Source organism: Hylaeus anthracinus, unplaced genomic scaffold, assembly GCF_026225885.1.
Source record: "Hylaeus anthracinus isolate JK02 unplaced genomic scaffold, UHH_iyHylAnth1.0_haploid 0, whole genome shotgun sequence".
NCBI lineage: Eukaryota > Metazoa > Arthropoda > Insecta > Hymenoptera > Colletidae > Hylaeus > Hylaeus anthracinus.
In genome coordinates, this window is record NW_026533254.1 from 20,227,242 (window position 1) to 20,242,467 (window position 15,226).

The following is a 15,226-nucleotide window of genomic DNA, read 5'->3' on the forward strand; positions in this document are numbered from 1 at the left end:
CGCCATCTCTCGGCAAACCGTCCAAGTTTGTCGTGAAGTAGTTTCCATATTTACCTTCATACGTCGATACATATCAAAGCTCTATGTGAATGGCTAACAAACTTGGGCGATTTATAGATAGATGGCGTTATTTGTATCGTATTTATCTACATACGTCGGTACATACCGTAACTCTATGTAAATGACTGCAAACTTGGGCGATTTGTGGATAGATGGCGCTAATTTTATTTTTAATATATATATCTCTTTTAAATTTCGTTACAGTAAATGGATGGCGGTAAATCAACAAATGGTAGTTTATTTCCAACGAAAAATTTTATTATAAGAATCTAGTGTTTTCAGTTTTGAAGCGTGCAAAGATTGCTGCAATAATACGATATAAAAGTAGCTTAAAATTAAGGAATATTGGCAAGATAGTCCTTCACATTAGAGGGATCCAATCTTCTGAAACCATTCGCGTCGCAAATGCCAACTTGTATATTATCGGCGGTCAGCTGACCTTCGAATCCTTCCTTTAACGTTAAAATGGCAGTGTGAACGGCATCGTCTAGTTCCAGGTCCTCGCTGTACCTTTTCTCCAGAAAAGTTTTGCCGTTTACGAAATTTTTACCCATAGCGGTTGCTTTCCACGCAAAATACGCTCCGGAAGGATCGCATTGAAATAGATACGGCTTGCCGTTATCCCACCCACAAATTAATAAAGATACTCCAAAAGGTCTGACACCGCTGCATGTTAATATTGAGTATTAATTAGTTACAACGAATATTACGATAATTAAATTAAAAAAATAAGTTGGAGAATGTTTACCCGGATTGCGTATACTCCTGCATAAGCATGGCGACTCGTTGCACCAACTGTGCAGTTGGTATCGGTTCTTGATATACGAGCAAATACTGCTGTGCCATTTTACGCGCTTGTTTCACCAGCAACCTATAGTCTGGCCCCATTCCGCTGTACGTCATGCCGATATGCTTTGTAATCATTTCTACTTTGTTTACACTATGTTCATCGTACAATATAGACTTGTGCTTATTCTCCGTAGCAAGGACAATTCCATCGGCTGCCTTGATACCGACGCTGGCTGCTCCAGCGGCTACGGCGGCTAAAGCATATTCTATCTGCACCAACTTCCCGGATGGGCTGTCGAACAGAATAAATTGATTTTTGTACTTTGGCAGTTACGCTGCACGGATGTGTCGAGTCATTGTGGACTCCGGTACAATCGATGTTTTCAATAAAAAAAACGATGTAAAATTATACGTCGTAACCAATTTCGAACGGACTACACCGTGCAAGGAAACTTCATTCTTCCGTCGATGTACATTCAACGATAATTTCTGTTAACTAACGCGGCTGACTTATTGCTAGGTTAGATTGTGACTGGAGAAATTTCGATGATCGACAAAATTATACGAAAAGGACGATAACATTTTAAGATCAAATTTGGAAATCTGTGACTATTAGCAAAAAAGTTATAGCATTTACCTGAAAGTTGTTAACGAAAAACTATACCGTTCCGAAGCCATGACAATTACTTTGCAACAATACTGAACAATATAGGTTACTAAATATTGTGAACTGGGAGCATAACGTTCGGCAACGTGCAGAAATAAAAACAGTGACTAGAGACCGTACGCATCTAGGGACTTTTTGATTTAGTGTTTTGGACTTGTGCAAATCATAGATGGACAAAACAGTAGGCTTTTCGCAAAAGCGATTCGATATGATCGAACAGTTGCGACGTTCACGTTTAAATAAAAGAAGAATGGCACGTTTTTGACGGGCTGTGCATTTATTTCGGACAAGTGCAGAAATAAAGAGAGTAACTAGAGACCCTACGCATCTAGGGACATTTTCCAAAGAAGGAATAGAGACAAGTACATCGGCAAACTTCAGATTTATTTGAAACCTAGGGCTTTGGTGATCGCTGGTACAAATTCGAAAAAATACGCAAACTTCATGGTTATATTCGCATCGTGACCGCTGTACAGAGAGGAGAGTCCAGTGCGGTGTCACAGTGCGAGATGCAACGTTTATCGAAATAGTCAAGTGCGTATCAAAAATATACGAGCACTTGGATTTTCGAAGTTTCAGTGCCTCAAAACAGTTTTTTTATAAAAACCATTTATACTAAGATATTTAACATGCCAAAAAAACAACCTATTATATTTCAATATGGAATTATGTGGAATTATACATACAAAACAATCACTAACATTAGTTTAACATTATGATTGTCGTTTAAAGAAGTTACTTTCATTTTAGATCTCGTAACGTCCGGTACGTTCTCTATGAATCAAATAGATGGCTGCTCTTTACTTCTTTTTTATTTTTAAAGTGCGTAGATATCTTCTACATTGCACTGTCTCTTGTATATACATTACAAAGGTGTTACCTTATATCTAGATTACATTATTTAATGTATTAGGAACATAACATTGCAATCTTGCACTTAACTTATTTGTACCGTATATATTCTAGAGTTGTATGTATGAGCTTATGATCTAATTTTCTGAGCACCGTGTGTATTCATTACAATTTAACGCAATATTTTATACTAGGTTCCCTAGTTTGACACACCAACCTTTTTATATTTAAATGTCGGTTAAAATTCCACCAACAATTGGCTTAACTATTTTTTTTTTATCTGTCTCAGTCTTTTTATTTGATACTTTTCTTATGCTTGTATATACATTTCAGTCTTTTGGACTACTGTACCTATGTAACTATTATAATATATTACATCAAATACAACATTTATCAAAAATAAATTTAAGTATGAATCTCGTAACATAAAATAAGAGTATCTTTATTTACTTATTATTAGCTTTCCTAGCGACTGCTGTTTTTCCCAGCCCTAAGATTAACTTTATACATCTTTCTTTGCTTACTTATCAAATACTAACTCTTAACGCATATCTTTGTACCATTCCTCCTTCTTCTTTGGAATTTTCTATATCTTGTAGTTATCTTGTGCGAATGTTCCTATCCTTACTTTTAAACATTCTTTGGTATTTTCTTACTGCTATATTCTTTTATTAATAGAATTAAGGAACTTGACTTTAGTTTTCATGATTTTGATCTTGTCGAGTTTTAGCAACTCTATCACAGATTTACCCACTAACTCTATTTCCTTTTCTAGTTTCTCCCATATTAGCCTCCTCTCTTGATTGTATAAGCCACAGTCGAATATCACATGGTCGATGTCCTCGTCCGCTTGATTGCAGTCGCGTTTGCCATCGTCTATAAAATTTTTTCTAGCTAGAGATTCTTTTAAATTATAGTGGTTCGCCGTGATCCTTGATATTATTTTTCTATACCTTATAGGGCATGTCCTGCACAGAGTATTGACATTTTTCTAAAGGGAATTTTTATGGAAGACAAACTGAAGTCCTTTCTCTCCCTTTTTCTCTCGTTATCTGTTAGCACAGCCTGCTTAAGTATGTATGTGCATCGGATGGCATTTTTTATTCATCCTATTATTCGTTCAAAGGGTATCGCTGCCTTTTCTCTAATGACAAAAATCTCTTTGATGTAAGCGTTCGTTATATATTCGCTTTGTATTCAGCGAATCCTCTCGAATATATGTTATCAGTTGCTGTACAGAAGCTGATGTTAATCCTGGCTAATAATGCCTAGTCCTGTCGCAATAGATATTTCAGTCTAAAGAGTGAAACCCTCCCACCATCGCGTACTACATATTAATATCCAGAGGACGGTCAAAGTGCTTTCATCGATAAAAGCTGCTGGCTATACAGGGTGTTTCTTAATACGTGGGCGTTTTTTAGAGGGTACGATCCTAACACTAGTACGAATCGAAAAGTCTTTTAACAATTTGCGAACTGTCTCTTCGTTGTCGATGTAACGTTAGACATAAAATATTGCGTAGAAAGAAACATTCGGAACAACCTAATAAAATCGTCACCGGCTCTCCGACTATTATGGCATATCTAGCAGTCATTAATCAATCTGCCAGCAATAAACAGTTTATTTGGTTACAAGCGCGACAGAAGTTCGTGGCAATACACGACCAATATTTCTTCCTCCTCGCCCTCTCAATTAAATCGTAATTACGACAACTCCCAGTTCATCGAGGGTACCTGGCTCTAAAATCTTATCTACAGCGATCGCAAGGGGGATATTCGGCCACGTACCCCGTTTCGATTTTCTTGCTACCGGTACACTTGTACCGTTCGATTACTCTTTCTTATCGAGAAGGAACGCTTCTTGGACATCGTGAACGGGGCGAAATCAGAGCGGAGGCTGATTTATGACTTCGCCTAGAACGCGGTCCTTTGGGATAGGGGAACGGCAAAACAAGAAACACGAGTGTGGGTAATAATAGTTTCTTGCAGTTCCACGGTACTGGACACGGAGAAAGGGTAATCCGGTGTCGCCATAAATTCCAATGATAATAATTACCGCGCCTCTTTGCCCACCTTTTTCTCTGACAACCCCTCCGAGCGTGCGCTTCCGACATGAGCCGTTGCATAATTTTTGCCCGTGCAACAATGTATAACAAAACAGAAACGCGGCATTTTTTCGTAATTGTTACAGGGTGGGAAGTTCCCATCGCAACGTGACAAGATTACTAAGTGGTAGACAGAGGGAACAGATTATTTCGATCGGTTCAATTTTTACTTTTTCATTTGTATACAGGGTGTCTCAAAAATGTTGTAACACATTGAAAGAGGTGGTTCAGGAGGTGATTTCAAACAACTTTTTCCTTAGCGAAAATGTTGTCCGAGGCTTCGTTAAGGAGATATTAACAAAAAACCCAGACCAATCAGAGCGCGCGTAGACCGTTCGAGCGGCCGCTTGATTGGTCGGGGTTTTCGCTTAATATCTTCTTAACGAAGCCCCATCCGACATTTTTGCAAAGGAAATTGTTGTTCAGAATCGTCTCAGCTACCCCCCATTTCCGGCTCCTCCCCGACTTTTGGGACACCCTGTATATCCTATATATCTTTTTTCTCTTTCAGAAGAACCTACGTCTATGCATCAGAATGACGTCAGGCAGGATGCGCAGGAGCTGGACGACCAACGGATGTACGAGATGCAGCTCCGTTTACAGCAGCAGCTACAGGATCTGCTGCAGCAACAGAAGATGTACCGTCAGTGGCAACTGGAGCAACAGGAGCTGGACTATCAGCGGCAACTGGAGCAACAGCAGCAGCTGCTGATGGTGCTGCAACAGATACAGGCGCAACAACTGCAACAACAGCAGCAGCCAAATGGAGAAGAGGAAGACGAAAATATCCAGCATCCGCGCCGCAGTAAGTAACACAAATCTCATTAAGAGAAATAATGCTGGTTTACTTTATAAATGAAAAAATATTTCTGCGCATTCAATGCCACTATATTCTTCTTATGTATTTTGACTTGCGAAACTGGAAAATCACATTGAGGACATTTTTTATGGATGGGTTTTCCAGATATGGTTTTTGAATTTTTTTTGTTTCTTTTTTTAGATAGCTTCACATTTTAGACCATATCTCGAGTTAGAAACGACCGATTGGGTCGCGAAAGATGCCACGTTAAAGATAATCGAATTTCCAACAATTGCTTCTAACATTGTTTTCCAATCTATTCCGTAGTTTAAGTGTTGTGGGCAAAATTATATAAGAAACGTGAATTTTTTGGGCTGAAATAAGAATCGAAAATTCAAATTTTACTCTGTTTTTGTATTTTCTTCATATTTATATAGACACGTTTACTTAACTTTTTTCAACTTTACTCAATTCTTTGTAAAATTGCGATCCATACGTAAACAATAAGAAACAAAACTGATTTTTTATCAAAGTAATCAGTAGTTTATTCTGAATAAATAAAGCTATTTTAATTGTGTTCGTTGAATGATATTTGGAGACAAAAAGTACCGAAATCAACGTATACCTATTATGCATACAACTATACCTTTGTAATTGGAGGAAGAAGAAGCAAACTAATTTATTGTATTCTAAATAATAATTTAGAGGAATCATATTAAAAATATATTTACTCGGAAATTTTGTCTGAATATTATCTTTGTGAATCAATCTTTATAATAAATGTTCGATGTCTAAAACTTTGAGTTGTGGGATAAAACTCTTTGTAAGAAATAATTCTCAATTAATGTAGACTTTTTATGTAGAGCTTATAGAAATGGAGCCATTTTCTCATTTCATCATTAACATTAAAATTTCTTGCAGCAAGAAAAGAAATTACTTGGCGTAATTTTTTTACTTTTTTGAAGTTTTTTATGGTTTATATAAACGACCCTGGTTGTGCACCAACTACCGATCTTCTAGGTTCGAGGAGTTATCGCGGCTACTTTCATGTTGTTTCATCGCCACCAACCGACGCAAATCAATGGGTGCAGCTTGGAAACAGTATCACGTTTCGAAGGGACGAACGTTCTAATTCGGCTAGCTTCTCTGTTCTGCACCGAGGTTCGCGGTACCGTTAGTAAATGGAGTTAGTTTCCGGAATACCTGGATGCTTCACGCACTAACGAGTTCCTGATGTTCCACGTGCCGCAATCTCGGACCACAGCTTCGTTAGACGGAGATAAAGCGTTGCAGCAGCCGACTGTAGACTGTAGCGATCGTCTGGAAATTGCACGTAAGTGCTACCACGAAGGAATCTGTCAGAAATTATCCTACCTTGTTAATTCTCCAATGGATATACCTCTAGTGCTGTCGAATTGTTGAGGGGAAATTATATTCGGGAGCTTTGCCAATAAAAGTATCTCCGCAGCCTTCCAATGTATTCAATGTCAAGTTTTGCGTCTGCAGTGTGTGCAGATTGAATTGCGATATGAGAAATCATTGCATTCGTTAGCTATTTATTATACATGTCGCGACAGTCAACAAAACTGTCGATCTAGCTGCAAAAAACGCGAAAAATAATATGCAGACGATTCTCAACAATAGAAACGAATTTCTCAAACAAGTAGATATATTAACGAAATATGAAATAATGAATAAATTGTAATTGAACTTTAGATATTAACGTAGCCACTAATAACCATGTAGTTGATGTGTCCTTAAACAAAATAATTAAAAAAAAAAAAAAAGAATGGGTCATTTGGTTCAACCCTCTTTCGATTTTTAAGAGGCCTCGTTTCTAGGAAACAGCTGTGACATGTCAAGTGGTCATCGCACAGGTTCTTTGTTAAATTTGCACGGTTTGATGCGGCCATGTATCATTCTCATCGAAGAACGCCCCGTATGTTTCTCAATGTGCTATTACCTCGGTGCATGGAGATTACGGGCTATTGTATTGGTCTAATAGCTCCATGTTGGCGTAATTAATAATACATCACCCATGCCAAAACATGTCGGGTGGCTGTCGGCAATATTCCACGGTACATTGGGTGCCTTAGTATCCGACAGACTACATTACCTGATTGAACTAAAGATCAGAGTATGAGTTTTACGAGTAACACTACCCAATTGTTACTTCACTGATTTGAATGAAATTTAACATGGTTATTAAACACCGAAAAGTACTAAATACGTCTTTTTTTCAAGTAAATACGCTTGTTAGGGTTAGAAAGCACTCCTCAATCTATGAAGATGAAAACCGGACCCCTCGAGACCCCTTCTGTGCACTTATCGTAGACAAACTTTTACTGTATCTCTATATAAAATGTCGTAAATATTTGAAACTGCTCCCGAAAACGTTCTACGATATGGTTAAATATATGTTAGTTTGACGCCTTATCAAACTCGATCACTTACATGTCTACGTCATGTACGTGACTAAAGGCCGTATTATGGTGTAATATACAGTATTATACTGTAATATGCTCGAATATTCTGTATTAAACTGTATCGTGCTGTGTTATGTACTCTATTATCCTGAATCATGCTAGACTATTTCGTATTATACTTTGTGTATGTACTTACGTGTGTATTGCGATTTTCGAGTTTAGCAGACCAAAATACATTAGAAAAAAATTGTGGCATCGAATGTACATTTTGGCTGTAAACTAATGTTATTCGTGTACGCGTTCATGCATGAACGTTATATTCGCATTCATTACATTGCAAGTGTCATACTTTAACGTAAATCTTGACGTTACACGTGAATTTTGATCGCTTTTATCATGCGTAATGTGAAAAAATTAGCGTGCAACCAGAAGCTGATCGCGAAATAACGTGTAAATTGTTACTGTTTGGTAGAGGCCCTTCACTAGAGGGAAATGTTTTCAATTCGTGCGAAGCATTTATAAATCAATAGCGCTTCGATATTCAGCGTTTTTTTAAAAGCATTGGGTTTGCTACGTCGATTGTTATTGTATAAACACGAAACACGTAAAACGTCACGTACGTTACAATTGGTTGGAACAATTATCCCGTTCTATTCGTGTGCGAGCGGAGACAGAGTGTACGTGGGGTCGGGGTGTTAACGAACCGGACAATGAGTAGCTACGGTTCGTTAGATGCTCAACAACCAAATAATTTACCGCTCGAGTTATTATTTGTTTAGAATTAATAGTTGCGAGGCTTTGTCCACGACGCGTATTATATTCCAACGATACTATTCAATCCTTACCTAACCTTCCCAACGGTTACCCTTTACCGGGAGATACCGATACCTACGGTTACCTTTAATTGAGAGATATCAATTCCCAGCAGCTATCTGATTTCGCGTCAGAGTCGTCTGCGATTTCTACTCTATCCTCGATCTTTGGATCCATTGAAATAAACAGGACTAATCGTATCTTCTTCGATTCTTGAATTCAACCCACTCACAGGGTTCACACGCGCGTCGCTATCGCCCTGGCTCTCAGACAGTATTTCCACGTGTACATGTCTACATTAACTGTATCCAATATTGCCGCCTCCACCAAAAATTAACTCGAGAAGGAATTAAAAATTGTCTATTTTGCGCCGACTACGGAAAGGTTATCTAACAAACTTTAATATAAAGGAAGTAGAAATTATTTCATACTTTCATACTATCTAGAACTGGTGAGTATTCGTATAAATTAACTAGAAATTATTTTATACTTTCTAGTGCATTTTTAATATTTTTTCGTAGTCGGTTATATCTTCTTCCAAAAATTATTTTACGATATAATACAATGCTTTTGTATCAACGTTTTACATTTTCTTTTAATACTATGAATGAAGTCGTTGAATAAATACAATGATATATTGCTAACTGGGTCGTTGAAGTCATCGTGACGTTACTGTTGTCAATTAAAAGTATAATTTTTTACCTTAGTCACTTGTTAGTCAAATTTTTCCCAGCATCGCAGCGCTGCATCGTCAAAGAATTAATATAGGTCACACACCATATACAGGATGTTTGTACACGCGACGCAAAAATTAAATGCAATATGCAAATGACTCTGGCGCTACGTTCCAAATAATGAAACGTTTTTCGAAGGACCCGCGTTCAAAGGAAGTTCGGAACTTCATTTCCGCGTTGGTTATAAAGATTTTAAAATAGTGGGGTATTAAACAAAACGCTGACGCGTTGAGAATGTGACATACTTCCGGAGGGAAAATGTACGAGGATGAGGGAGAACCAGGTGTGGGTTTGTGCAAGACAAGCATTTCACCGCATAATATCGGTCTTAAAGTGCACTTTATTAAAATAACAATCCGTGGAACAAAGTTGTGTCATTCGAAGTGGATCGATATGAGAAACGAATCACGGTACTTGGCATGCGTTTGGTTTATTATAAAATTATAAAATGGAATTCACGCATTTCTATCGACGATATAGAAAAATATATAAAGATTATAATTATATCTTCCTTAATAATAAAATTGTCACTTAATAGGATATGTTGTATCACATTTATTTAAAAATTTCTAATCATAGCGCTCAAAATTTAATAATAAATATTTGGTGAAGATTACGATTTCCGTGGTACGCACTCACTATTTGATCATGTTTTCAGTTAATATAATTTATATAATATATTATATTTAATTGAAGTATGATAATATCACATTTATTTGACAGAAGGACAATGACCTTCCTTTGGTTTTTCGACCATGAAGCTTCCTTACATTCTGCAAGTACATCATTATAATATATATTTTGGGTTGTCCGGAAAGTCCATGTCGATTTTTGGTAGGTGGTACAGGTCTGAATATATTGAAGTGGTTGAAAACAAATAATATGTATACATCCCTTAAAAAGTGGAAAGGTTGTGGAACAAAATAGCACCTATGTAATTCAATAAATATATATTAAAATTCAAACGTGTTTTTGAATTTTTCTTAGAAATTGACATGAACTTTCTGGACAACCTAATAAATCTCTTACTATTTGAAACATAATTTTAAAACTTCTGATCACGTTGACCACGATTGAGAGCTAAGCTTCCCAACCCTCCAAAGAACAATCACACCCACTCAGTGAATTTATACGAATAAGTTTTTCTGATAAATTAAATTAAAAAGAAACACAGTCAAATCGCCACAGAAATCGTAATCAATATAGAAATATACTGTTAACACACGAATAAATGTGACGAAGATCAGTCGACCGTAGCAATAATTATGGTTGTTTGTACTCTATTGATTTCCACCGTAGGAACAAAATGCTGGAAGACAATAAGTTTCAGTTTCATGTCGTTTCCCTATTATTGTCTCGCAACCTATCTATTAATGGTGCTACAACCACTTTGGAAACTTTGTAACGTTCTTTTCGGAATAGGTCAAGCGTACAAATTTTATTACAACTTGAAGATGCTCCTTCTGTTTAATATCACAGAAATTAAACGATAAATAATTCAGTTTCAATATCTAATATGTAGTATGCGGTAATAATGACTTGACGTGACTTATTTATTAGTAATTATGAGTTGCATTCAACGAAACGTAAGAATATATAGAAACTATTATTGTCTTTTATACTTATCTAACGATATAACCTATTGTTTATAATATACACTGTCGCTAAGAGTAATTATTTCAATAATACTGTAGTTTCTTCATCTTTGGCATCTGAAAAATAAATTGAAAACATTTCACTTTTATTGTTTAGAACACAAGATCCGAGCCACAATACTATATTTATTACTTCGTGTCTTTGATGTTACTTGTGCTCCTGCTTTTATTTTTTTAGTAAATTGTTGAAAAATTAAAAAAGTTGAAGGGAGATTAACTCATCGCTGCTATAACAAGTAATTGTATTACGCAAATTTTGTTGGTTCTATCATCATCTATTTTTGAAGTAGGAATTTGAACCTTTATATTTCAATAAATGACCACGTATTTACGTAGATGAATTTGTTTCCACGTACATTATTTTTACATTCAATTGAAAAAAGTGTCTTTGCAACAAGTAATTTATTCTATAATAGTTCTTGTTTGTGTAACACTTATTTGTAGAAAGATATTGCATTAAAACATATGTAAGCGTACAAATACTTTTTTGACCTACTGTAAACCAATACAGAAATAAGTATTGTAGGACTGATTTACCTTTTTCTTTTATTGTGGAGTAAATGATTCCTAAAATATTTTGAATTTCTCAAAATCAATAGGGCTCAAATAATCTCTCAGCAGTTGAGTTGCTACAGGCGCTGTAATTCTCTTGTCGACGTTCACATACAACTCTTCTTCTTCCATTCGGACCGTGAACATCGATATATTTTCCTTGTCCTCCCACGTCGATCGATTAGAATTTTTCGACCGAGACTGACGAAACGATACGGTTTCCGTACTCTGTCGCTCTTCTTTCAAATGTGCTTGGCTTTGAACGTTATTATTTGTTTCCTGTAATGACATTTCGAATTTGCGCATCACGTTCGTCCTGAATCTCTTTAAAATAAGTTTCTTCGTCGGCAATTCGATCGAGAAGGGCGAGACGTTGGCATTGGAAACGTTCGTGCGAACGGTTTCTAGGACGTCTTCAGACACAGACTTTTTCACGCTCTTCTTTGTCGAGAAAGCAATTTTTACAGACTGTTCCGTCTCTTTCTTAAATTCGTCGCCAGTTTTGTTTATCAACTTCAACGAGGAGAAACTCTTCAAATAAGATTTCAATCGACGGTCGGTCAAGAAATATATTAAAGGAATATTTTCTATCTCGAAGCTTGTATAAATGTACGAATATTTCACCCTTACATGTGATTTTAGGTTTTTGTCACTTCTCGAAGGGATCGGTGTTCTTTTGCATTTATCGGAAGTACGATCCATTTCTACGGCAATTCTGTACTTCGTTCGCGAAACGATCGCGTTTGATCTTGTCTCTGTATGTGCTTGCTCGCAATGGACATAATAATCTTCTTTGGTGTAAAACATTTTGTCTGCAAAAGAAAGACGTTTATAACAGTAAAACACTCGAGATCAACGTGTTTATATTTCTATGTATAAAGAGGTAAAGTTTGTTTGTTTGTAAGTAGGAGGTAATATCCGAAACTACATAACCGATGTTAAAAATATTTTCAGTAATACAGTAATGTCTCTAGAATTGCACAAGCCGGGACTAATCTTGTGCGTTTATCGTAGGCTTCGTATACTCTATGATATTTGCAGTAGAGCTTCGAACGTAGAGAAGGACAGCGAATAAAGAAGAGGACAGAGCGAAAACACCGAGGTATGTCAATGACGTGAAACAATATAATGCAACGATGAAACATTTTTATCGTTAATTTTTTTGTTGAAAAACTTTTACCATCATATTTCTCACATTCTTCTGATTAAAATGAGATCAAACACGATATAATTCGGATGATATTTACCATTTATTTTTTTTTAGTTAGCGTTCTACGATAAATGATACACAATAAGTTGTTATAAGTGAATATGTTGCGAATTACGTCGTGTTTGGTCTCATTTTAATCAGAAAAATGGCAGGAATATGATGATAAAATTGTTACAACAAAAGAGTTAATCCTTTTCTTTATCGTTATCCTTGTCTACGTTCAAAGCTCATCGGCAAACATCAGAGAATATACGATCATGTTACACTACTCAGCGATCGAACCGATTTACGTCGGTTCCTGCTGTTGGTATTTATTGATAGTTGTATCGTAGAATTTCTATTTCTATTGATTGAGTATAATTTGAGAAATAACGTTTACTTACTGCAACATTTTCTCGGTCTATAATCCAAATGAATCCTCTCTTCGTGGCGGCATACGTTATATCGTCGATTACTTTCATATTTGCATCTGAAGCACGTGTAAATCTTTGAACTTGGTAATGGTTTCACTGTTTTGGATTCACGGTCCCATTTATTTCTGAAATGTGTCATAGTTGGTCGTTGATGATCCGCAGTACGGTTGAAGGGAAATTCATAAACCATGCGAAGACTACTATTAAACTTTGTGAAGCTATGTCAACTATAAAACACCAAATACGACTCCAAATTAAATGTATCTTTCTAGGGCAATTTAGCTGTTCCGCCATCACAGATTTATTGCAAGTTACCGAATAATATGAGTAACGATAGAAATTAAGGAAATTAAGGCATCAGGAACTTTCCACGAATTGGTCACGAGTTAAATTCATTAACAGAAGAATTCCACGTTATAGCGCGTTACTGGATGTGAGCAACGATCGATTTCGGGGACCATCACTGAACACACTTGGTCACAATTTAAACTTATGGTTACAACTTAACTATAATTCGAAAAAAGCATACAAATGTGTAAATAACTCTTACAATTTTGCACTGTCTGCATGAATATTGGAGACCATTGTCTGGAGATTTGTTTTGTTAACCAATAATAAGTTAAAACGTTCCATTTCTCCACTCATACTTTTTATTTTACTGTCACTAGGTATCCAACCGATGTGCCTCGCATGCGAACCGATGACGAACTGAGGAACGCGTAACAAAGTTCAAAGGGAAAGGATCACGTTGACACCAATGAATCCGAGTGCACGTGTGTCTAGAGGCGCCGCTCTTCCCCCCTTGTCTACATTGCGGCGTGTTTGACTTACAAAAATAAACGATCGAATCTTCATTTATTTCGTAGTCTTATTTCTTCGTGTTATTGAAAAAGAGAAAAATAAACTGCATCTCTTTCGATCGTAGCAAGCAAGCATAGTAATCTAAATTATCCATCTTTTTAATTCTTATTGCTCATTCTTATTTCTGGTTTTCGTTGCCCTTTATTAATCATGATCGTTATTTGAAAATAAATTCTTTATTGGCAGAGTTAAGAAAATTAGAAATTTTGTATCATTTGCAATTGTTATATAGATATATTTTCTTGGGATCCATTAATTGCCGTTCATTGATTATGTAAAATGTGCTCGGAATTACTTGGTCATTTCCAGCCGATTTCTGAGGCACCTGTGTTGTACCTCCACTTCCGCTCTAGGCTCGACGCCGATCGCGCACGTGTCGCTGTGTCTCAGGGGCGTCCTACAGTGGGTTATTACGGAGTGTTCTGCTTAATAAAAAATTATGAAAAAAATCATGGTTATTCTGCCAAATTAACGATAAAAATCATGAGGTAATCCGTGTGTTTTCAATTATCATTTCTGAGTTCGTGTTTTATGTAATTTCTGGCAAGGTCTGCGTAGCAGCAATTACTTCTTCAGGACTCTGAGGCGATTTCCGATAATACCGAATTTTCGATGTATCCGTAATGCTCATTCCCGAAACACTTTCAATGTCGTTCGTTCGAGGTCTGCTATGCATTTTAAGCAGCACCCATCCGCCAAGAAGTCGCGGAGAACGAATTTCGATAGGGCAACGCGTCTCTCGAATAATAATCAGCGTTAATTGCAGACGTGCATAATGGTCTCCGGCTTACATAATGTACTTACGGACATTCTGCTAGCGTGTTTCCTGTGAATCGTAAATGAATCCAGTTCGTTCTTATTATTTTTCTAGGGTCACGGTAAAAAAACGTCGCAATTAAATAATGTTATTTCAATTTAAAACTTTTATTCGAACGAAGTCTGCCTGTAATCGAGTATCAGTTCAATTAATTGATAAAGAAAATAGAAAATCAAAAATTGAAAAAGTGATAAATGTGCCTTTTGCTGCCGCTGACAGGACTGAATGCGTTTGGAGAATTTTCAATTTGGAAGAGAAGATTAAAATATTATTTACACGTTGAGGCTGGTGCAACAACCATCGATTACTTCGTTTTACACATCAAATTACTCTCTGTAAATTTAAACGAGTTTTGACTCGTCTTCTCCGTGCCGAGCCACGCTCTCAACCTGTGGGAAGGTGGAACAAATTTCAACACTTTTTATGATTAATATATTTAATAAGTAATTAGTGTATTAAAACATCATTGATGAC

At 36.5% G+C, this 15,226-nt stretch overlaps 2 protein-coding genes across 2 annotated transcripts; both read right to left on the reverse strand.

Annotated features, from left to right (window-relative positions):
• Nucleotides 1-296: 296 nt before the first annotated feature.
• On the reverse strand, nucleotides 297-1,579 carry LOC128886672 (proteasome subunit alpha type-2). The gene is made up of 3 exons (XM_054141770.1): nucleotides 1,487-1,579; nucleotides 809-1,141; nucleotides 297-726 (listed from the first exon to the last, which is right to left on the reverse strand). Exons 1-3 carry the CDS (start codon nucleotides 1,525-1,527, stop codon nucleotides 396-398), a joined length of 705 nt encoding a protein of 234 aa, XP_053997745.1. The 5' UTR covers nucleotides 1,528-1,579; the 3' UTR covers nucleotides 297-395.
• Nucleotides 1,580-11,466: 9,887 nt separating this feature from the next.
• On the reverse strand, nucleotides 11,467-13,213 carry LOC128894306 (uncharacterized). Its single transcript, XM_054155978.1, has 2 exons — nucleotides 13,045-13,213; nucleotides 11,467-12,263 (listed from the first exon to the last, which is right to left on the reverse strand). The coding sequence occupies exons 1-2, from the start codon at nucleotides 13,211-13,213 to the stop codon at nucleotides 11,467-11,469; spliced, it is 966 nt and encodes a 321-aa protein (XP_054011953.1).
• Between the last annotated feature and the right edge of the window lie 2,013 nt (nucleotides 13,214-15,226).